Source organism: Chenopodium album, chromosome 20, assembly GCF_948465745.1.
Source record: "Chenopodium album chromosome 20, dcCheAlbu1.1, whole genome shotgun sequence".
In the NCBI taxonomy this organism is placed as follows: Eukaryota; Viridiplantae; Streptophyta; class Magnoliopsida; order Caryophyllales; family Amaranthaceae; genus Chenopodium; species Chenopodium album.
The window spans coordinates 36,151,133-36,176,197 of NC_137853.1; the positions used below are offsets into that span (position 1 = coordinate 36,151,133).

Sequence of the window (25,065 nt, forward strand, 5' to 3'; positions counted from 1 at the left end):
AAGGTTTAAAGTTTGACCAAATGAACTCCGTAGTAAATATGAAGATTATAAACAAATTTTTTAAAAAATTGATAGTATAAGATATTAAGATGTTATAGTTTATGGTATATACCATTGGCGGATCCAGGGGGTACATAGAGTTACAGCTGTACCCCCATTCCGCCAAAAAAAAAAAAAAAAAAAAAAAAAAAAAAACTGCTAAGATTAGAGACCGCCTTTATGTAATATGCGGTCTCTTAGCCCCGCCTTTTTATGTTTAATTTAAAGAGCCTATGTAAAAATTTGGTCTCTTAGGTATTTTTTTTTATACCTTCCATGCTAGAAGCCTAGGAGTTTCAGAATATTACTTTTGATCAAAGAGAGCTACTGTTACAAAAACAGGTCTCTTAAGTGATATTGTTTATTTCTCCACTGAAAGATTTGTACTTTTTATCAAAGAGACCTACTGTTACAAATAACAGGTCTCTTAGATAAAAAAATTCTCCTCACAATTTTATTACTTAATTTTAAGCCTTAGTGTCGGAAGATAGGGTGTATAGTACACACAAATATTAATACAAATATACAATAGTAAAATTATTTATTAGCTAGGAAAAAATTATTACGCTCCACGTATTACTTTTTATTTTATAATTTGTTTTTTTATTAAACGTAATTTCGTATCCCCATTCCCCAAATCCTAGATCCGCCACTGGTATATACATTAGCAATCACGGCGAAATTTGTTGTTGGATGTACAAGGTATTTGATTTAGGCTATGTTTATTTCATCTAATTTAATATGATCTAATCAGATTTTTAAATTTGACCAAATTTTGACCTTATATATGCACTATTCTATAAGATTAAATTATCAAATGAATTGTCGTTAGATTTTTATTGCATTTTTAAAATATCAAATTTTCATATAGTTTTAGTAACAAATTAAAGATATTCAACGATAAATAAACGCAAAAAAGAATTAAATAATAATAATTAAGATCTGTCTAATTAATTCCTTAAATAACCAAATATCAACTTACATAATTTTTTTTTTTTTGGTTGTTTAGAGGGGCGGGATCGAACCCAGGATCTCCTGGAATCGAGAGGGAGCTCTAACCACTTGACCTATCCCTCACTCTCATCAACTTACATAATTAAGTTGAACTAAACATAGCCTTACTCGGTTGACAACGATGATGTTGATATTATCATATAAGGCTCTAATGGATCCTTAATCTTCCCTGAATAGGCTGCCCTAAACATTTGAACAAACTGTGCATATTTTACACTCTTATAAATTGGAGGATTTTCAGCATTAATCAATTCTTTCGCAGGCTCTATAATGCAGTCTCCCTTAGGCTCTATGAAGAAGGCATTAGTCATCCGAGTTTCATCTTTGTTCGTTACTGCTCGATGCTCCACACTATGCAGCTTACCATTGCTAACCATCTGAAGCAAAATTGCAAATAAAACATGAGAAATTTGACAGGGAATTGTTAGTACAGTAATCAATATTTGTACCTGTAATTGGTATCCAATGTTTATAACAAATGCATCAGGAATTGCCTCAACGCCGATCCATTGACCATCCTTCAAGGTTTGAAGCCCCGGGACAGTTCCTTGGAGAAGTATGGTAATGAGTCCTGTATCACAGTGCGGCTTGAGTCCCAAGGTTAAACTAGGATCAGGGCATGGAGGATACCGATGAATGCTCATATGTTGGTCTTGACGCAATTCATTCGCGAAATATCCTACTCCAAGCCCTAGTCCTTCACTTATGAGCTCCAGAATTCTTGTTCCCATCTTTTTAACTTCAGTTACATACTTCCCCACAACCTCCCTGAAATACACTATATGTTACACAAATATTTATAAGCGTACTCTTTTGAGCTAATGTTCGGAAAATAACCTGTATTTGGTTGGTTTTTGAGGCCAAGAAAGGATGCATTCTTCCAGAGGAGAGCACAAGTGTCTTAAACAGTCCCTCCAAGCATGAATGTCTTCGTCATCATACATGACATTGCTTGTGTAATATATGCATTTCTGACTGATATCAGATGAACATAATTTCAGTTTTTCCTCTGTTGGAAGATCAAAGAACTCTTGGTAAGCAGTTCTCGCGTCATCAATTACTGTCTGCGGAACTCCATGGTTAATCACCTGTCATACACAAAGCAACCAACATAATGAGCATAATAGCAATGAGCTTATTTCATACCATGACATCGGTAAAAAGTACTTTCTATGTAACAATTAATAAACGTGCCAATGTATGTTAATATCATAATATGTTAAAGAGGGAAAAACAAGGACATAGTAGTTTTTTAGAGGGGAATGTATGTGGTGTGCAAGCAACTGTATATTGTGAATTTGTGATGAACCTGAAAGAATCCGAACTCCTGGCTAGCCTCTATAATCTTTTGAATTGTTTTGTTGCGTTCAAGCCCTACCGCCTTTCCAAGATCAATGACCGGAATATTCTTGGAAATGGGGACTTGCTCCCCGGGTCTCATTTCAGTTGAAAATACATAGTTTTCAGGCAGCATCTTACCATCAGACCAAGTAGAAACAAACTTGTCCATCTTTTGTTATGATCTGCAAAAAAATTTACCCTTAGAATACATAAATAAATAAAACATAGGTTCTTTAAAATCATAACTACTTGTAGCATCTATTTAAAGTGTTAGGAAAAACATACTAATGTACACATAGTAAACTAATACTTCTTGCTCGAAATAAAAATAATAAGTTGTATTTTAATATTTTTTTAAAAAAAAAAAAACCATGATATATAAAGCTATAATGGCTACATATACGGGCCGTTTAGTATGAGGGATACGGATAAGAGGATAGGATAAGGATGAAATAAAGTGTCATCATTTGTTTGGTATAAGTTAGGGTTATGAGTCAAGTAAGTTATAATTACTAATATAATATCCTTACTATGTTTATTCTTTTTCTTTCACTTTTTTCTTTTATTAAGGGTAAATAAATATGTCGTTTCCATTATAATCCCTGTCCCCCCCCCCCCCCCCCCCTCCCATACCCACTCTCTAAAGTCTAATCCCTCTCCCTAAAAACAAGCATAGGCCGGAAATAATATTTCTTCCCCATAATCTCAAGCATGTTGATTAAAAGTGAAAATAATAAATGAAAAAAAAAAAAGTAAATCACACTAATTGATGCGTGATTTTGTGATACATTCCTAAATAATATGCTTCCAAAACTAATGATATTAGAAATATCAAAGCACGCCATAAGTCCAAAACATAAGCAGGTTTATATTAGCAACTACCAAGCACTAATCACATTAAGAAACCTAATCCAACTACTTAATTGTGCCCATCACATCTTAAACATGATATTAATGACATTTTTGGAGCAAGGGGAATGAACGAGATTATGATATAATGAGAAATGTGATGTGAAAATGTAAAATAATGGTACAAACCACATTATGGATGGTTATATATCATTTCAAATGGGGGGATATGGGTCCCCCTAACCCTTTCTAGCTAGAGAACTTACTTCTTAAATATAATTTTTTATAAAAAAAAAAAAAAAAGGTTGGTCTTCTAGTTTTGGGTTGTGAGATGTATCATGTATGAAATGCAAAGTATGATATAAGTTTTATGATATACAAGAATGGAGTATTTATATGGAAAATTTATGGGATATATTATATCACACATTATAACACTTTAAATAATCAACTACTTGTATGAGCTCTTTTCTTAATTGTGGTGCTATTTTAAGATGAAGCATGAATTTCACCCTTTTTCTTATATTCCTTATGTATAAAGAAAATTAGATAAGAAAAAATCACATTAATGACGCAATTTTCCACATTTGGGGTTGAATTTAGGGCTTTATCTTTCTTTGTTTCATTATGGACACCAATTTCATGGCCAAAAAAAACAAACACCCTATATGGGAGTGTGGAAACTGTAGAAGCATATAAACAAGGTTGGCATTGTGGATGCCACCTTATCATTTGTCCTCTCAAAGTTTTTTTCCAAAAGAAATGTTAGTAATTTTTATGCTCTTCACTTTAACATGCTCCTTTGATAAATTGACACGTGGTTTACAAATGTAATAGTTGGAGATCATGAAATGAATTGTTTAATGTAAAGTTAGTGAATTTAATTTTAAAAAGATATTTTTTAAAAAGTAAATAAACATGTATGTGAGAACTGAGAAGTTAGTCGATCATGATGGGTATGATAAAATACTCGTGTAATTCAATATAGTAGTAGGAATCCCGCATTTATGGTAGTTCTCAATGATTTTAAACGATTAAGAAAGAAAAGTGTGTCACTTATGCTGAAATTGAGGGGGTGAAAATATTGTACACTGTTATATGAAGTATTCGTATTTCTTACTCAGTTACTCTTAATGAGGAAGCTATTTGATTTTTCAAATGTGGAAAATTGAAAAAGACCATATACAGAGCATGCACAAAGAGCATGAGTTTTACAAGAAACGAAAAGCATGAGCTATACAAGACTCGAAGAGCAAGTGACCTTCAAGTTTAAAATACATTCACTAACCAATATGCCACTTTTAATCAATAATGGTATTTGCTGAGATGTTCAATTTGTTTGTCAAGTAAAGGCAAGAGCCCATACCTTTTTACTTAACGGTGGATCTACCACTTAATTTAGATGGAGTAACTAACTTTGTTTGTAAAGTCTTAAAAGTCTTGGATTTAAACGTATACTCCATAATATACATGATATTGAATCATGACACTCTCCACCATTATTTGTGTCACATTCCCTTATAAGAGGAATTACAGCAATTGAAAAACAAATTTAACACTTCACGTTTTCCCTTCAAATTCATGAAATGACTGAACCATGGTATGGTTCCTTGAAAAAAATAGACCTAAACATGTTTGTTTAATTTTTTGTTACTATCACTTTCTAAGAAATATCAGACTTCTAACAAATCACTTAATTTTATTAATTAATGCACATAATGTGACAAAATACAATCATAAAGTACACTCCTAAAGGTTAGTGCTCTATACAACAGGCATGCATGATAACATCAACAAACAGACTAGAATAGACAAAGTAGAAGCATGAACCAGAGGTGCCAATCTTGAAGAATAAGACTCAGTAGTCAGGGATGGCTGCAAAACGGTAGCCAGCAGCACCTCTCCACGAATAATATGCGATCCGAGTCTCATAGAAGCCTGCATTAACAATTTGAACCAGGATTTTATTACACTTCGATAAAACAGGGCCACATAAGAGAAATTAAAAATGAGATAGTATCAACATTCCTAACCATGAACATACAGATGCAGCGTAGCATTAATATCTCAAAAGACTAGTGCACATGTTTCTACAGGCAAGAAGAAGAATCTCTTCTAACATTATAGCACTAACAAACTATTAGACAGTAAACACAAAATTCCATCAGCTGTAAGCCATAAATTATTTCTAAATAGCATTCCATTTCCAAGAACTTGGGTACCTGCAATCTAAATCTTCAAGAAATTCTCGTTCCCTGTTCTTTCTCTGTATGTTTTGAAGGAATACATGGGCCAAGACGGGTTTTGGGCAGGCTTCACCCCCAATTATTTCAAAAGTCATGCAGATACTTTCAAACCTTTATTGGATTAGCTCCAGGCTAGCTAATGCTAATACCATCCCTCCCCTCAAGATTAAATGAAGAATAATAGCACCCGAAACAAGACTAGAGAGTAAAATATAACACACACACACACACTAATAAAAACAATTCCTGCTGCTGCCAAGGTGCTAATATACGTGGAATTTGTACTAGGCTACCATGGCATAGCTCAAGGGTCACTCACTCACTCATCAAGATTCTTTGCACCATTAAGTCTATGATATGCAAGAAAGGACCTTTCAGAACACTGCTAAGTCAACTATAGCGCTTGTTACTTGCATAGATATCAACAACTAGGGATCATACAAGGCAGAAGATCCATCATGTGGTAGCGGAAGATTGAAGGAGTTTCAACAGAATATGTGCTGTTAATGACAATTTATGTTTGAACAAATCAATCAGAAGGTCAAGAAGTATTCATTAGCCAAATTTTGCAAGCTCAAAGAAAGAGTTTGTTTAATTAAGTGAAATACGCTTTGAATTCTGAAAGCTGGAGCGTATATATCTGAAAGAAACATATGCTGCCCAAAAGGCAAAGCCTATAGATCTTTCTCATCCTTCCTGTGTGATCTGTCAGCAATGACTAGTGAGCAGAAAGAAAGCATTTTGAAGCCATAAGCTACTACTACCTCTATGAAATGTAACAAGCACACTCATTTAAGGGGACAGGAGAAGAATTTTCCCAGATTGCCAAAAGTGGCAGTGTTTAACAGATAGGATGACTGCTGCTGGCTACTCATCAGTAGATACAAAGCAGAGAGTGTAAAAAACAAGGCAACTAAACCTGTCCGCCACGAGGGAGCTATTTTTAAAAGATAACTGATACAGTATATTGACGAGCTTTTATACATTATATAGAATATAGACTCATTCTAATGAAATAAGGCTATTTTAAATGAGTAGGGTTAATTTCAAAGACTGCAGAGCAAAGTGCACACCACAGAGAGCATTTGGTTCATTAAACAAATCAAGTACATCAAGTAGTACAATCGCCAAAGATATTATTCAAGGAACAAGCTTCAAGAGGAAAGCCTTGCTTAAGGTAATAAATGTATATTAATCACTAAGTTTTCTCCACTATAAAGGTTCCTGAGGTAAATCATATCCTTGACTCCTTGAGCATGAAAGACATCATACCTCAAAATCAATTTGTTCTTAAGGTGGATAGATTGTAGAAGACGCACGTTAAAGAGTTATTGTCTTAGCTTTGATGTGTCTATTCTGCATATAATTTATCTTTCTTTTTTCTTAAATTCCTCATTGAACATAGTAAGCTCTGGTCCTTTCATCTTTTTGAGTACACATCCAAATGAAGAGGACTTATCTTGTTTTCTTCACTTAGGTAAGCTAGCTTTGTCAGACTTTAAACAAAGACGAATGAGATTTGTTCTCTTCACTCGGGCTGTCAAATTTCTATCATATCTAATCTTCAAATCATAGAATTCCTTGTTTGAAAACACGTCAAACAAAACTACAGAAGCCCGCTAATAAAATTGTCAAAGACATTCAATCTAGCGTTTCAACTTTCTTTTCCATACTCATGCCCTGAGAACCTTAAAGTTCATGTGCTCTGACTTTTAACACATTAGCCATTATTATTCTTTTATGGTGTATTGGTGTTGATCACTTCAGCTTATGACCATCAAGCAGAAATTGAGTAGCCTACATTCTCTCTCTTTTTCAGCTTCCCACCTCACGTCTTATTTTAAACCAAATAATGAAAGATTCCAACTGACACTACAACCGCAAAAAGGCATACACTCGAGAGGGAGGAGTAAAGAAAGATGCTTCCCCAAAAATTAAGAATATACTTGCAAAACTCTTGGTGAATGGATAAAACTACACAAGTAAAATAACTTGAGCATGTAGCTAAAGGGGCACCACATTCACCAGTTAATCAATGACTTGATTAATGCATTCTCAATTTCTTTTTATAATTCTACTCGTGCTTGCTAAAGCCTTCATTCACTGAGCCAAAAAAGTGCATACTGCATAACAGAAAAAAACTAAGAGAGGGAGAGAGAGAGAAGATAATTAAATAAGGGAGTGTCTTTACCTGGAAGGAAGGTAAGAATTCCAAGTGCAAGGAGACCATATGCTTGAGACTGCTCCCCTCCCATATGACCAGTGAGGATGAAAAATGACAGAAAGAGAAGAAGTGAACCAAGACAAAGAAGAAACAGTGCGAGAAGAATTGATTTCCATGGAACTTTGTCTAGATATTTTGGCGTGTAATCAAACCGAGGATCATACTGTTTTCCCTTTATATGACCATCATCACTGTAAATGTCACCTCCATCCTCATCAGTGGCAAGTGGAGAGTATTTTACATTACGCTTTGATGCCATTAAAGGAGCACCAGGTATGCAGGATGGGTATTGCAGCAAATCTTCCAAGCCCTCCTGATGAGTAGAATGCAAGCCTAATCAGTAACTTTACAAACCAGATGAATTTTCCAATTACCTAATTGCCTACCAACAACCCCCCCCCCCCCCCCCAACCACCCAAAAAAGGGAAAAAAAAAAAAAAGGAAATAAAAGATAAAGCCAATCCCTTGGTGTCCTTCTAAAACTTCATCCAGAATTAGTCATCACATTGTCCCAAATCACTAAACTTAAGGTATTAATTTGTTTTGCAAAGAGAGATTTGTAATAGTTGAATACCTTGCACCCTCTCCGTCAATTATTCTTATTGGAACATCGCCAAAGATCCGAACATAATTTATTTTGTAAAAAAAGTTGAAAATTATATATGGACATTCCAAAACAGTATGTGATAATTAATTACAAATAGAGGGTAAGAATCCTAACAACAAATCAAAGAAGAGAGTTCACGAGCCACCAAAAAAAATATGATATCTCAAACCAAATAAGATTTACTTTAAACAAAACTTTCAAAAGTTTTAAATGAAATATCCATATTTTCATAAAACAAAGATACCCTCTATCTGAAACAAGAACCAAATTGGGTGTATTATATCAAATCTGCTTCCCTAAATATTTCATATCCTTCATTGCTAAATGCTTAACACTTTGTTTGGATAGAAAGAAATGGAAGGAAAAGAAAAGAAGAGAAAGGGAGGGAGGCAAATTCTCTTGTTTGGGTAAAGAATTGGGGGAAGGAAGCGGAGGGAGAGGGAGGGATCTATTTTCCCTCTCTCTTTAATAAGCATAATCTCTCCTGAAGAGATTTGGAGGGAAAATTGAGCTCACCTGCCCCTCCCTTTCTCTTCCCTTCCCTTACTCCTTTTTCCCTCCCCTTCCTTTCCTTCCTTCTTTGCTATCCAAACAAAGCGTAAAAGTCCAAGACCATATTTAAAGCATAATCAGTATTTACTAATTGAAAAAAAGACAAATGATTTATTTCAACTTCTGTACTTGCTTAGATCAATTAAATCAGAACACATTCCATCACGAAGTCTAAAGCAGCTTTTACCACTTTACGATAGCTTAATTCATATTTGCAAAAGCAAAATTAATGTACTTGTTTCTACATCAACCTTGATTAGCATACCCAATTTCTTCCGGTTTGTTGATACTCTAATCAACATCTAGGTCATAATTGACTAACACACTACTAACCTTTTGTCATCTTTATGGAAATCATTTAAAATATATCCAATGGGTTCTGATTGCTTGTTGATTCTCTCATCCCGTCCCTAACTTTTTATTGATATACTTCCCTCACCCAGAAATAACGGTCACATCAGGGTGTTGAGAAAATATAGTCTTGATTTCTAGAATCCCAACAGATTGCTAAACAACTTCCAGTAAATCTTCTCTTTGTATCAAATCACGGCAGCTTAACTATTTAAATTTCTCATCCATATGATCATTTATTTCCTTCAAAAGAATTCAATTTATATATTGGATTCTCATATATAAGTATACACCCAACAACATCAATACTCAGACACTCCTTGACTCCTGTAGAAGCGACTAACACGGATGTCACGAATCCTTCTTATCATTCAGGTAATTCAGTTAGTGAGCTTTTCACTCTGGCTCGTGAAGGTATCATTTAAGGTCAATGATTTTTTCTTAACACCAACTACAACTACATATTTTGCACCGAGAAATTTGCAACTTAAAACCTAATTCTGCTCCAAATTGTATTAATGTGGTCAACTCGTAATCTCTTCATGCTACCATTTGCTACTCTACCATCCATTAGGGTTTAGAATTTACAGAAAAAAATTGACATTTTACATTAAGAAATGGGGTTTGAAGTTTGAACAATCAAACAATCTGTTGAGAGACTAATGTACAGTAATCAAAATATTGATGATGAACAAAACCAATCAAAATGAACAGAAGAACAAACAGCAATTCATTTAAAATTACATCGACTAAATGAACAAAATTCTGAAATTAAGGAGGTAAACCCTAAAAAAGTCGAGAAACTAAGAATAAACATCATTAAAATCAGCAAAGTAGAGAAATTAATGGAAAAATTGATGAGAAATTCAAATATTACCTTACACCAGACGAAAAGATGTGAATCAAGAAGATGATCCCCTTGCCCGCCAATACTGAAAATTCTTGTTCTATAGATTCCAAACTTGTACCCAAAAAGCCTAGCGGCAATATTGAATTTTCTGGTATTTTTTTTTATTTTTTTTGGGGTCCAATTTGAATTTGGATTTGGATTAACCCGTTTAACTTTAGAAGGCCACAAATGCATATGGACAGGTCTCGGGGGTTGTTGGGTTGGTTCGAACCTAACCTCCAACCCCCAATGTAACCTAACCTATCAAAAGAAGGGGGTTTATTTGAGGGGGGGAGATAAGGGAAATTCTTCAAATGAGTCTCATGAGATTTGATCCCTACACCTCAGGGTTATGAGATTATCAAGAATACAACATAAGTTACGTAACCACTTATCCAACTTGTGCTTTCTATAAAATATATGTAATGTGCATTAGAGCATTGATTGATAGTATATGACAAGGTGTTTGGTTATAAATACGAATAATTTAATTTAGATTAAAACAAAGATCTCCACCTCGTAGTGTGATTAGTGAGCTGAATTCAATTCCTCCTCGTCCAATCTGGCTCAAAGAGTTAACGACCCAACCAATGGCCACTATTATCCACAATGCTACCCTCACAAGTTTACAACATGCCAACCATAAAGAGTAACAACATACAAAGTATTATAATTTCACCAAAAGAAGTTGTTTTCACCAAAGGATCAACCCAATACAAGTCAATTTTAGCATAACTAGGTACACAACAATGACACAAATTAAACTTTCTAAACACTAGCAATGACAAATAAACTTAGCTTGAAATAAATGAAAATTAGCATTAAACAATTACACAAATTAAACTTTCTAAACCAATAGAAGCTACATTACCTTTCTTCCCTGTCCCATGTAATCATTCAAACCACATAACATGGTAAATTGATAACAATTAGTCCTACTTAATTAGTCCTACTTAATTAGCCCTACTAGATAAAGAAGATAACAAACTAAACACATTTCTTACTACATGTCCTCTGCATCCTCCTCCTCTGCATCCTCCTCCTCTGCTTTCTTCTTCTTGGCAGTCTTTTCCTTAGCTTCCTCAAGCACCCTGATCAACTTCTGAAGACACTTATCAGCAGTATCATCACAACACTTAGGCATCAAATTCTCCGCGACATCAGCCGGTGTTATCTTAACCTCACTCAACAACTTCTTAATCACATCAAACAACCCTTGATAATCCACATTGTCATCATTCTCTTCAACAAGCAAATAATTCTTAGCTAGAACCTTAACCCCTTCAAAACTACAATACGACATCTCAATATGTTTATCCATCCTCCCTCTTCGAATCAATGCAGGATCAAGTGCATCCACATGATTCGTAGTAAACACAATAATCCTCTCTTTCCCACAACTCGACCATATCCCATCAATACAATTCAGCAGCCCTGACAATGTAACATTACTCGAACCCGCCCTCGCCGCTTTATCACCTCCCTTCTCCTTATTACTCTCTACCATCTCCTTATCATCATCCTCCTTGTTGCACTTCTTCCTTTGGCCGGTCAACTCAAGCGAGCAGTCGATGTCTTCGATCACAATTATCGACTTGCTCGTGGTTTCGATCAGGAGACGTCGTAGCTCAGTGTTGTCCTTCACTGCTGTGAGTTCCAAATCGAAGATATCGTACTTGAGATGATTAGCCATTGCAGCAATCATAGTTGATTTCCCTGTTCCTGGAGGACCATATAGTAAATACCCTCTTTTCCATGCCTTACCAATTCTTTTGTAGAAGTGTTTACTATTACTGAATTTCGTAAGATCATCCATTATTTCTTTTTTCTTGTTTGACTCCATTGCTAGTGTTTCAAATGTTGCAGGGTGCTCTAATGGTATACCACTCCACATGCTCCCATGTATAGAGTACCTATCCAAAAAAAAACCACAAAATTTCCTCAAACAGAGAAATTATAAGATGTGGATTTTTTTTTCGTGAAGTATTTTGACTTTGGCGGAGCTTGACTTACAATAATACTACGGTATTTCCGACTTATATTTTCCTAAAACAAAAAATTATAGGCTGTTTAATTTTTTTTTTTTTTTTTTTTTCTATATTTGTCACACATTTTACTGTTGCATAGAATATGACCTCAAATTTGTTAGAATTAATTAGCAAATTTGCCTTGTCACACATTTTACTGTTCCATAGAGTACGACCTCAAATGTGTTAGAATAAGTTAGCAAATTTGACTATAAGTGGACGAACCGATTAACAACTTTAACCCGAACTAAAATTGACACAACTTGGTCCCAAAATTAATACGACTACGACATTCTCATACTTAAAAGCCTGCCACATCTACTTACAATGCAAAAAAATTAAAAAATAAATAAATAAAGGAGAAAGATCATATTATTCACCTTGAAATATAAATCATCCATAAACCATGATAATATTAATAATTCACAAGTATTAATAAGCACGAAGTATATTTTTTTTAAAAAAAAAAAAAAAAGTAATTAGTAAGAGAATTAAATATTTACATGAATTTTGAAAATGAAAAAAATAAAATAAAAATCCATACCTTCAAACATTAGTGTAAAGCCTCCTCTGCCTATTATTGACTCTGATTGCCTTCCCTTGTTTGACCACATATTTCAAGTAATCTTCAGTAATTAAGTCCCTATTTTTTTGGTGAAATGTGAGTTTATAAAACCTATATTCTGTCCCAAGAGTGTTTTGTTGTGGAAAAACACTCTTAGAACTAATTGAACTAACACAACAAATCCACCAAACCTTAACACCACGAAACTCATCTACGACACGTTCATGCTTGTCCATGCTAAGGTCCACACTCTTCCCGTCTCGGCCTATCTCCCCCATGAACCGCTTAGCGGACTTGGAGGAGATAGACGAGAGGTAGGATTGGACCGCGGTATAGGCATCACTACGTTTAAGATGTTCCCCGGAGTGTTCGGGGATTGTCACCTCGATGTAGGGATGGAATTGGGAATAAAAATGTGTGAGACGCTTTTCGATGAAGCTACGAAGCTCGTAAGGGATGAATTGGCTTAACATTGCCCACACAAACATGAAACTTGCTAGTGAAGAAGCTAGTTTTGCCCATATTCCTAGCATGTTTGTGTTGTTTTTTGGGAGAAAATGTGGTGGTATGAATTTTGGATGTAAAGGTTTCATGATATGTGGTAATAAAATTCAAGAATTATGTGACAAAATAGGATTGTTTTATAGAAAATATAATGGGAATATACGTACCTTATTTTAGTTAAGAATTGTTAAGGCCAAGAACAAATCAGGTAAAATTATTGTGAATTACAAATTTGATTTGATCATTTACTAGGCGTGAGTCTAGCTGCCAAAGTGCCAAGTAGCAATATAGTGTACTACTACACTACTACTTCAGGAAATAAGACTTGTTTTTGACCAATTTTTCTACAAAAAAAAAATCTGATATTTCAGGAAATAATATCACAATTTGTGTACAACAAGTAAAAAGATTTTATAATTTTGCTTGGAAAATAGGTACATTATATGCCAAAACTAAGGAGTATGCACATGACAATGATGCTATTTTTATACAAAACTGAACTTATCTCTTAGAAATTTTGAGAATAGATGGAGACACTAGCACAAAAGTAGCACTACCTATTGTCTTGTTATGGTATGGACTTCAAGAATTAGTAAAGTACTACATAGCTTTTCCTGACCATAATTTTTCTTCATATGTGGCACGGGGTATGCAAAATAATGAGTATGGAAAGAGATACGTTATTGCCTTTTATAACTTGGGTCGTTAATGACTCAAATAACAATCGTGAACAATAAAGAAGTACGAGTACGTTGGTACTATGGTGATAGTGTGAATGTGTGATACCAATGTCGTCTACATAAATTTTTATATACACCCGATCATCTGAGTACATGATACACTACTTAAAGGGTATTGCTTATTCAGTTTGATGATTACTGATCATTTCATCATCAAATAAGCAAATATTAACATTGGACGTACCTTATATCAGAGTGAATATTTATACATTTTAATAAACAATTAAAAATAACAAGTATTGATTTAAAATCAACTGACATTATTTTGCATGACACCCTTTACTCCCCTAGTCCCCTTACTTGTTAGGGCTGTTACATCCTCTCCACTTTCCTCCAATTAAATAGACCCCCTTGTTTTTCCTAAAAAAGAAAAGTTGACTGCTCTTATGAAAGTCTATTGATTCTAATTTTTAATTTTAAAAAAACTAAGTACAGAGTATACATAAAGCACCCAAGTACGCAACACTTAATCTTCATCTAATCAAGGTCAAATTCTCTTAATCATTATTTCTCAAAAATGGCCATTCCTGTTAACAACAATGATAACCAAATGTTGACCAACTTAGCAAAAGATCAACCGGATTATAATGTTGATGATCCATATAGAACTGCTTATCACTTTCAGCAAACACGATATTGGATGAACGGTAATTTCTACTCCGTATTATTAACACTAATTTTAGTATTAACTCTTTCTTTCAAAAAAAAAAAAAAAAATCATTAACTCTATCTTCCTAGCTTTATTATTCTTTACAATGAGATATCTAATTTATATTAACGGATGGTTTTTTTTTTGGTGCACATTTTATGTTCATGGATTGTTCGTTGCTGAACTTGATGCTGAATGTTGGACTGGTTTTTGCGTTAACTTTTTGCATTTTTGGGTTGACTTTTGGCAGATCCAAATGGTTAGTTTTCCCTTGCCTCTTCTAGAGTTCTAGCTCTTCTCCTTTTGTTTTTAGTTTTTTACTAGTCTTTATTAATATCAAGCAATTCTATAATATCAGACATTGCACCAGTATATTTTATGGAGTACTCCATATATAGTATGCATGTTTGTCAAACAAGTTAATAAATTAGAGATAGATACAAAAAGTGAGTCCTACAAATGGAATTTTTTAACATGTGTTTTTTTTTTTTTTTGAATATGTGTTTGTGGTAATGCTACTCGTACCTTTTTTCTTTTTTTGGTTTAATTTTGAGAATAGCATTTTTGAAGGAAAAAAAAGTTTTTAAAATATAATTGTTCGGCTAAATATTCGCAAAATATGTATGTGTATTTAATATAGAGTATGTTGTTTTGCAAACAAAAAACTTGTAAATTAACAAACATAATACAAGAATATATACAAGAATTGTCTCAAGTAAACAAAAAAAAAAAAAAAAAAGTTTAAATATTAGATACAAAATTAATATATTCCTTTATGATCCATATTTCATGCATAACATTGGGGTTGTAAATGTACCTCCTTAGTTGAGTTAGTTCAAATGTTCAATGGAAGGGGGAGTTTGTTTGTATATTCAAGCTAAGTATAATACTGTAGTATGGATGCAATTTTTTTACTAATAAGCATATTCACTTTTGTTTATATAATATATGTTATAGGACCCATGATTTACAAGGGAATATATCACTTCTTTTACCAACATAATCCCGATGGTACATTTTGGAAACATGAACTAGTTTGGGGACACTCTACATCTACTGATTTAATCAATTGGACAACACAACCAAATGCCCTCATTCCATCTAAACCTTACGATATTAGAGGATGTTGGTCAGGATCCGTTACCATACTCCCGGGAGATAAACCGGCCATCCTATACACTGGTATCGACAGTCAAGGTTACCAAGTTCAAAACCTAGCCTTACCCAAAGATTTATCTGACCCTTACCTTAAGGAATGGGTTAAGGCACCCGAAAATCCAATAATAGGTGCCACACCCAATAACAACGACGTTGATCCCTTTAATCTTAGAGATCCATCCACTGCTTGGCTATTACCGGATGGTAAGTGGAGAACCATTATTGGTACCCAACAAGGGAACAACGGGTTAGCAGCTCTTTATACAAGTGAGGACTTTGTAACTTGGAGCATCGTCGATCATCCTTTTCGTTCAGTTGTAGATTCCGGGATGTGGGAATGTCCTGATTTTTTCCCGGTCTATGTTGGAAAGTCAATAGGTGCTGATACATCTATTATTGGTGATGGTGACGACGTTAAACATGTCCTTAAGGTAAGCTTAATTAATGGTAAAAAGGAACTCTACACTATTGGAACGTATGATATTGCTAAGGACATATATGTACCGGATGAAGGATCTATTGAAGATGTTTCGGGTTTGATGTGTGATTATGGTAGAATTTTTGCGTCAAAGTCATTCTTTGATTGTAAGACTAATCGAAGAATACTATTCGGGTGGTCTAAAGAAACTTCAGCCAAAGAAGAAAACATCTTAAAGGGATGGGCTGGTCTGCAGGTATTTTTTGTTTGACCTTTGTAATGTTTAGTGTCATCTTTATGTTAATTTCAATGAGAGTATATAAGTTGATTATATCTTGTAATATAATCCTGTTCTTGTATTTAAGGGAATCCCAAGAACAATGGTGCTCGATGAATTTGGCAAACAATTAGTGCAATGGCCAATCACGGAAGTTGAAACACTGCGATATGGTCGAGTAGATTTTCCATCTCAAAATATTAGAGGAGGATCAGTTGTTGAAATATCTGGAATTACAGGCTCTCAGGTTAAATTCACAAGTAGTATTGACATTTTTGTTAATTCTCTATTGTATTTATTCTTTAAATTTACTCCGTATAAATTATTTTTTTCTAAATATGAAATACTTTTTAAAAGATGAAGGGAATAAGGGTCTGTTCTGAATTGAGCTGAACTGAACTGGACTTAAATAAATTGTTTATGTGAGAAGAAAATTAGTAACTGAATTGAATTGAAATTAAGCTGAAAAGACAGGCCTAATGTTCATTAATTACTTGGTTGATATTATTGTAGGCGGATGTGGAAGTTTCATTCCAAATACCAGAATTAAAAAATGCTGAAGCAATGAACCCAACATGGACCGATCCAAGGACATTGTGCGGAGAAAAGGGAGTATCTATTGAAGGAACAATTGGGCCATTTGGGCTACTAACACTTGCTTCAACGGGCTTAGAAGAATACACAGCAATCTTCTTCAGAGTTTTCAAAGATCCGAATGCCCCAAACAAATATGTTGTCTTAATGGGCAATGACTTAAGCAGGTTACACAAAACTCAACAACTATTCTTATTTTGGACTTCATCAATGTTCTCCTTTTATCTAAATTGTTACTACTTCGTTTTTTTTTCCATTTATATACCCAATTTGAATGGGTTTAGTTTTAGTCGAAAAAAGTTTAAAGTTGAACATAAATTATTGCCGATATACAAAGTACCAGATAAATCTTATAAACTCAGATGTCAGATAGAATCTCCAATTAATTTCATCAATTTAGATTGTGTTTGCATAATACAGAGAATAGTCAATAATCTTGTATAATCTTATAAACTTAAATGTCAGATAGAGCCTGTAATTAACTTCATCAACTCTTAGATTGTGTTTGCATAATAATACTTATTAATCTTATGTATACTTCACAACAATTATACCTTTGCTGTTTTGGTTATACAGGTCTTCTCGGAATCCAACTACTACTAAACCTAGCTATGGAACTTTTGTGAATGTGAATCCTGCCAAAGAAGAGTTATCTTTAAGAGCTTTGGTAAGTTCAACAATCTATTTTCAAAACTAATAATATTAACATATTGCACCTTCATCTACCTTGTATCTTAAGTGCACTAAAGAATGGCTTTTACTCATTCAGTGATTTTTGCTCATTTTTAAAAATATAAATTCAAAATGAACAAAAATTATCAAATGAGAATATGTAGAAATTAAGTGTCATATTCAGGCGTCTGATAGAATATGCAGTTAACTCAATTGCAAAAAAAATATAAAATGTTCAAAAATTTATTAATTAATTTATTTATTTCGACAGATTGATCATTCTATAGTGGAGAGCTTTGGTGCTAAAGGGAAGAATTGCATGACTGCTAGGGTTTATCCCACATTGGCAATTAATGACAAAGCAAAGTTGTATTTGTTCAACTATGGAATCGAAGATATTCATATTACTAAATTAAGTGCTTGGAATATGAGGAAGGCTCAAATTAATCTTCCAATAGATACTAACAAGAAGAAGTAATGAATTGTGAATAATCATAATCATAATTTCTTTCTTTTTTTTCAATATTCGTTATTCAATTTATGTTGGAGCTATATGGAGCAAATGTCACGGAATTATCTGGAAAATGTGAATTCAGTTCTACTCGATCGGTATTGCCCTACAAGATAGTGGCCAGACAATGTTATGTTATCTATCTATTTATCTATCATATTTTAGGAAGATACATGATTTTACTTTGTTTTTAAAGTGAGGATTTTACATGTACGATTAATTTTATACTATACTCCATAGTAACACTATTACACTAGTCTAGATCTTGCATTGTGTCATGTCCAATTTTATTTAACTATTGTAATAGAATCAATTTGAATTCCCTTTGTCCCTTTTTTTGAAGAGAAAATTAATTCATTAATAAAAAATCATACGACATATACAAAAGAGATTAGAAACAATTAATATAATGAAAATTGAATCAAATAACAATTCTAATTTTATAAAACTATGACCGCGAATGAGAATTAAAATTGATGAATACCCTCGTCTCTTGAATCGCTCTCCTCATCAGCCTTATTCAACAAGGGGGCCTTGCGATCTTTGGTAATTTTTGAATTGAACAGATGGTGATTCAACTAATTGCAGTCGTTGATCTGACAATTGATTCAACACCGCACGAACTACCACCATCATATTAGAACTTCCGATGGATGGAAATAGATAAATCATCTTCAACATGCACTGATCAAAACTATCATCTTCTACATGCACTGATCAAGACTATCATAAAGATGAGATCTATTATTTTAAGCGATTAAAAAGGGGTTTTTTGGGGTTTACCAGTAATCAAGGAACCATTGGTAGCCCCTACCAATATTCACAAGGGAGATCAAGGAGAGATTAATGAAGGAGAAAAAACAGGTAGAAGAGAAGATTGAAATAAAACCCAAAAGACTAGAAAAACTCTAACAACAACTAGAAAATCACCCTCCTAAGGAAAAGCCTATAGGGAAAATTTGCCTTGCTAATTAATGATTTTTATTCCCTTTGCCTTTTTTTTTTTGAAACGACGTTGTAAATTTCATTAGAGGAGATCAATTTCCGCCAAAGTAATCAAGCTTTGGGAAAAAGGACCTAAAGATACGAACTCATTACAACCTCTCGAATCCCAACGAGTAGCATTATGAGCTAAAGTGTTACCCGCTCGCTTAACATGAGAAAAACAACAAACATTAAAATAGGAAATCAAACTACGAATGTCATCATAAATCAAGAAAATAGGAGAGAACCCCATAGCCTTTGAGTTGATAGCTCACACCACATTTTCAGCATCGCTTTCAATATGGACCATCATGTTCCCAAGCCTTCTTGCAATCAATAGCCCAAACATGTAGGCAGCAGCCTCAGCTTCGTCAACACCCCAACCTGCACTCTCTTTTCGTACAACAGCAGCTAACAGAGTGCCCTGCTCATCCCTTAGCACCACTCCAAGGCCAGTTGCAGCACCAATATGTGCATCACAGTTGATCTTCACAACCCCAACAGCAGGAGTTTGCCACGAACCTGCTGAAACATCAGTTCTAGGAGCAGCCTTGGTAATGAATTTTGCAGCATATTCATTACTCTCACGCACATAGTTCACCCATCCCCTAGTAATCTCCACCACAACAACCTGCTCTTGTTCATAAATGGTTGTGTTCCTGTAGTGCCACGCAACCCACATAAGTGCTGTCATGGTAATAAAGTCAGGCTTTTGTGTATTTTTTTTACAACCATAAAAGTCTCTCACTAAAGTTATTAGCAGGGACAGCATTGAGCAGATGATTAAACGAACTTGCTTCCCAAATATCTTTAGCAGCAGAGCATTCGAACATGGCATGGCAGATGGTTTCCTCTTAAGCATTACATATGGAGCAAGAAGAGTCCGTGGCAATGTGTCGATAAAAAAAGGCGTTCTTTCACAGCTAAAAACCCCTTGCAAGCTCTCCATAAGAAGTGCTTCAACTTGGGTGGGCATACAAGAGACCAAACAAGGTGCAAGACCTCAGACATATCAACACCTTGAGCAAGATTCGGCTCTCGATTGCACAGCCAATAACCCGATTTAACACTATATGCACCATCCTTAGACGACCACCAATACATTCTATTGGGGGGGACAATTTGGAGACAAAGGTATAGAAATAATTCTAGCTATATCAGTCTCACAAAAATTGTTGCTCAGAACACTCCTATCCCATACACCACAAGAGTGATCTATCAAATCACATACCCTTAATTCCAAATTGCTCGTGGGGTTTAGAGATGGGGTATTAATAGAGGAGTTACCCGGCAGCCAAGCATCACTCCATACCTTAATTGAGCACCCATTTCCCACACGCCATTTGAGCCCCTCACTAAGCAAAACCCGTGCACCCCACATGCTCCTCCAAGCATAGCTAGGGTCATAACCCCGGCTAGCCTCAAGTACATCACACTTTTTAAAATATCTCGCTTTTAAAATTGCGCGTATAAGGGTACCTGGATTATGATGTAATCTCCACATTTGCTTGGCAAGAAGAGCTTGGTTGAAACATTTTAAGTCACGAAAACCCAATCCCCCAAGAGCCTTAGGACGACATAATAATTCCATCTCTGCCAGTGCATTTTACTAGCGGTGTCAGTTGAGCCCCACCAAAATCGTGCAAGCATCGAATGTATCTCATCAATAAACCCATCAGGATGCTTGAATATACTCATCATATATGCCTGAGCCATAGCTTTGATTAATACCTCTTTACCCGGCCTAGATAGAAACTTCTCCTTCCAACCTTGGAGCTTTCTCCATATTCTCTCCTTTAACCCTGCAAATATTGCTTTTTTCGATCTTCCATTTATCGTCGGCAACCCAAGATACTTCTCGTGTCGTTCAACCTCTCTAACCCCCAATATCTCAATGATTCCCTTTGCCTCTTTCTAGCTAATTAATTATTCTTATTCCCTCTGCCTTATTTTATATGCATGTGTCTATTGACTTAAAATTTTCAAGTTTGGCCAACCCTAGATCTTTAGATTGAATAAATATTTTGCTATTGAAAGTATGTCTAATCCTTTTATAGAAAAGTTTTTCACAATAATATCTTGTATCTATGACCCTGCAAAATCAGACTTAAAGATTTTATGCAAAACAATGTTAAATTGATACGTATCGAGTAGTATTGAATAATGAAAATAATTATTTGTAGAAGCTGCATCTTCTCATGACAAATATCAAGTCAATCTATTTTGGAATATATTCTTTCATGGCTTTTTATACGCAGCAGATTCATTGAGAAGACATTTATGCAACATATTATGTTGCCTCTCTCAACTATTCAACTCCGACGCGACAAGATATTGAATTGAAGATAGTAGTAAAATTTATTTCTTATTTTTTACGCCTTGATGGAATAGGCCGTGTTCTTGTAAGAACGAAGACATACAGTATTCTTAACCTTCCGTCATGTATCTTTCAATAAAAAAAATTGTGCATGATATGGGAACCAACCCCCCCCCCCCCCCAAATAAAAGGCAAAGTTTTATTTTTTGCAATAAGTATGGAGGATTCGTGTCTGGTAGTCTCTGGAGATCGCGAGGCGAAGCTCTTTTGTTGGTTGTCAAACTCGTCCAACAATTTGGCTATGAAGTTGTCGCCCTGGAGTCAAATTTTTTAGTTTTCATTAACCTACTTTAGAAAGCTCTTGTTTTATATACTTTGATTTCGACTGTGTTCTAGATGATTTTCTATCTTTAAATAGTTTCTTTAAGCCCATTTTTTGGTCTCATTTTAAAAGGGATGGTAACTATGTACTCCGTATCTCATTACCTTGCTAAAACAACAACATTCAGTACTAAACAAATCCGGGTTAATTACTGTTTGATGATAATAACACCTAATATAAAAGGTTGGCCTCAATGTTGGAATCCCCTTGCCCTTCGTTTACTCCTTAGTGTCTGCCCGTAAAGACAGATCAAAAAATCATTAAGGTTAGGATTCTCAATACCATTCGAGAAAATACTTGTTAATATGGCATATTAACGAGACATGTTAATATGGGGGCAATAGACGTCATTTCGCTTAGTAAAGTAAGGGTCGTTTCGTAATTTTGTTGACCACCATTGTTAACAGTCTAACGATCGTTAACCCCCCTTCATAACTCCTTTCCTCAAATCCCAAACTGCAGAACTCCAATTCGCCAAGTAGTTCGAGCAATTTGCCAAGTGATTCTCCAATTTGCAGCACCTGCATTTCTCGGAATTTGTCAAGTAATTCTCCAATTCGCAGCTCTGCAATTCAATTGCAAGGTTGAAGATTGGCTGCGATTTTTTTTTATTGTAATTCACTTAGATATTAAAATTCAATTTAACAATCTACTGTTAATCGAGAATCATCAATTTTAAGGTTCTTAAGGTAGTATGTAGCAATTTCAATGGAGGAGGGAAAACTTGCAAGAAAACGTAAAATACCTACCCTTTAGGGTTAACAATGCCCTTTATTTCTCACTTTTTTCTCGGGGTTTTCGTAGAATTCGGCGGCTCCGCCGCCGGGAATGGTCGGCGAATTGGTGGGTCGGGGTTCGTGTATCTTGTGGTGTTGGGTTGTTGTTTGAGATCTTGGTAAAAATTCTGCCATTGTTATGTTGAGAAGGAAGGATGAGGAAGAAGGGAAGTAGAAGGAAGAAGGGGAAACAGACGTTAACCCTTAGCTAACCCCCCAGTTAAGTGGCCACATCACCAGAAAAGTAGAAAACATTAAAATAATAGAAACAAGTGCTTGTATTTGCAAAAATGCCATCATATTAACATGTTATGTTAATATGCCATATTAACTGGGCACTGCTCCAAAAACTCCATATACAAAGCATTAAAAAATATCATTAATTTCTCTAATTAAAAAAAAAATCCTCATTTCCAACCAACAAGGCGGTTACACAAAGGTAAAGTGGGTCCACCCTAAAAAATCCATTACGTAATACCATTCCCTTCACAAAAACTGACATCATTCAAAATATCAGACACCTCAAAATGACCTAAAAAACACACTATCCTAATCCATCACCCCCACGATCCGTGTCACCATCTCAAACTAAATACCAGCCATCGATCAAACTTCCATCTAACGGCTCATAATCGCACTCATTTCAAAGAGGTCATGATCCGTGTGCTTTCTTTTCCACCAATCAGATCACTCTTAGTGACTCATTATATATCTCCCCAAATATTCATTCCCCCTTTACCATCATCTTCTATCCATTGATTCTTCCTTTGAACTCTTTCTGATATTCTCTCTCATTTTCTCTCTCCTCTTTTTGTGAGGTTTTTCTGAAAATCTGAATCATGGTTGCTAATACTGCTACTAAGACTGTGAAGAAATCTTCTGCTCCGAAGAAAGCTGCTGCTGCGAAATCTGCTCCTTCTCATCCTCCTTACATCGAGGTATTTGTTCTTCTCTTTTGATTTTTTTGAATGATTTTAATGATTTTTCTAGTATTTTTGATGGTTTTTTTGACTCGATTTTGGTATTTTGAAGGTTTTTATTGAGTTTCTGATATGCTTTTGCTCGATTTTATTGACTTGAGCTTTGTTTAAATCATCGTTGAGTTTCAGAGTGTTTTTATGCGGTTTTGTGAATGTTTGATGATGAAACTAATGATTTTCTCGAAATTTTGAGGTTTTGTTGAATGTTTAGTTTGATTTTGAGCTCTGTTTCAATCAACGTTGAATTTCAGAGTATTTTCTTACGATTTTGTGATGTTTTTGATGATGAAACTGATGATTTTCTGGAAAATTTTCACAGATGATAACAGAAGCATTGGTTTCTCTGAAGGAGAGAACAGGATCAAGCCACTACGCAATCGCGAAACACATCGAAGAACAGCAGAAGGTTCGCGACCTTCCTCCAAACTTCAGAAAGCTTCTCTTCAACCAACTCAAGAAAAGCGTTGCTTCTGGAAAGCTCGTCAAAGTGAAGAATTCCTTCAAACTTCCACCAGCCACCTCTAAGAAATCTCCAACCGCCGCACCAGCCGCCGAGAAACCAAAAGCCGCCGTCGCTAAGCCAAAATCAAAGGAAGCCGCCGCTAAGCCAGCCAAAAAATCAGCCGCCGCTAAGCCAAAAGCAGCCGTCGCCAAAACCAAGGCATCTTCTACTGCTGCAGCAAAGACTAAAGCGTCGACAACCAAGAAGCAGAAGGTGGCGGTGAAGTCGCCGGCGAAATCTCCGGCGAAGAAGGTTGCGCCGGTGAAAGCGAAGAAGCCGAAGAGTATTAAGTCGCCGGCGAAGAAAGCTACTGCCGTGAAGAAAACTGTTGCGATGAAGAAGACTAACAAGAAGTGAATTAGATTGTGATGATTTGAGTTTGTAAATTTGTCGATAGGTTTAAGTTTGTGTTTTAGGATGAATGTTGATGATCATAACTACTTTTAGGTAGTTGAAATGAAGAATTTCTAGGGTTTGTAGAAAACTCAGACTTATTTACTAGTAGTTTGGTTTGTTATTCAAATTAGGTTTTATCATTTATGATTAGATGGCTAATCATTTTACCTCAGTTTAGCTTAATTGCTTGTTTTTAGTTCTTCAGCTTTAATACAATGAAGAAATCTGGATTTCGATATATTATCTTTTGCTTTGATTTTACGACATTGATTGTCTATAATAACACAATCAATTTGTGAAATGAATGTATCGTTTTGCATTAAATTGCAACTTGAAGGTCTATCCTTTCAAAGGATAATCACAAATGTTCTTATCCATAATTAAAATTTTTTGTTTTAGGCTCAATTTCATTGAAAGTTAAAATTTTCAAAATTTTGAATTTTTGGTAATCATAATCATAAAAGTTTTCATATTAGGGAAATTTTGAATTTTTGCAATTGC

At 34.9% G+C, this 25,065-nt stretch overlaps 5 protein-coding genes and 1 pseudogene across 6 annotated transcripts; 2 read left to right on the forward strand and 4 right to left on the reverse strand.

Annotated features, from left to right (window-relative positions):
- Nucleotides 1–1,157: 1,157 nt before the first annotated feature.
- On the reverse strand, nt 1,158–2,563 carry LOC145597127 (hyoscyamine 6-dioxygenase-like). The gene is made up of 4 exons (XM_081653293.1): nt 2,363–2,563; nt 1,891–2,141; nt 1,503–1,821; nt 1,158–1,430 (listed from the first exon to the last, which is right to left on the reverse strand). The coding sequence occupies exons 1-4, from the start codon at nt 2,561–2,563 to the stop codon at nt 1,158–1,160; spliced, it is 1,044 nt and encodes a 347-aa protein (XP_081509419.1).
- Nucleotides 2,438–10,236, reverse strand: LOC145598859 (uncharacterized). Of its 2 annotated transcripts, XM_081655256.1 has the most exons (4): nt 10,101–10,236; nt 7,681–8,026; nt 5,074–5,181; nt 2,438–2,576 (listed from the first exon to the last, which is right to left on the reverse strand). In XM_081655256.1, exons 2-3 carry the CDS (start codon nt 7,970–7,972, stop codon nt 5,102–5,104), a joined length of 372 nt encoding a protein of 123 aa, XP_081511382.1. In that variant the 5' UTR covers nt 7,973–8,026; nt 10,101–10,236; the 3' UTR covers nt 2,438–2,576; nt 5,074–5,101. The 2 variants fall into 2 exon arrangements, with proteins under 2 accessions (XP_081511382.1, XP_081511381.1); XM_081655255.1 differs by lacking the exon at nt 2,438–2,576 and having other exon boundaries at nt 4,923–5,181.
- Nucleotides 10,237–11,115: 879 nt separating this feature from the next.
- Nucleotides 11,116–13,297, reverse strand: LOC145597128 (AAA-ATPase At3g28580 pseudogene; annotated as a pseudogene).
- A 1,249-nt stretch (nt 13,298–14,546) lies between these two features.
- Nucleotides 14,547–18,194, forward strand: LOC145597129 (fructan 6-exohydrolase-like). Its single transcript, XM_081653295.1, has 7 exons — nt 14,547–14,595; nt 14,848–14,856; nt 15,555–16,429; nt 16,539–16,697; nt 16,964–17,211; nt 17,621–17,711; nt 17,988–18,194. Exons 1-7 carry the CDS (start codon nt 14,589–14,591, stop codon nt 18,192–18,194), a joined length of 1,596 nt encoding a protein of 531 aa, XP_081509421.1. The 5' UTR covers nt 14,547–14,588.
- Nucleotides 18,195–20,316: 2,122 nt separating this feature from the next.
- LOC145597130 (putative mitochondrial protein AtMg00310) lies at nt 20,317–20,802 on the reverse strand. Its single transcript, XM_081653296.1, has one exon. The coding sequence runs from the start codon at nt 20,800–20,802 to the stop codon at nt 20,317–20,319; it is 486 nt and encodes a 161-aa protein (XP_081509422.1).
- Nucleotides 20,803–23,415: 2,613 nt separating this feature from the next.
- On the forward strand, nt 23,416–24,802 carry LOC145597662 (uncharacterized). Its single transcript, XM_081653881.1, has 2 exons — nt 23,416–23,624; nt 23,986–24,802. The coding sequence occupies exons 1-2, from the start codon at nt 23,526–23,528 to the stop codon at nt 24,523–24,525; spliced, it is 639 nt and encodes a 212-aa protein (XP_081510007.1). The 5' UTR covers nt 23,416–23,525; the 3' UTR covers nt 24,526–24,802.
- Nucleotides 24,803–25,065: the final 263 nt, after the last annotated feature.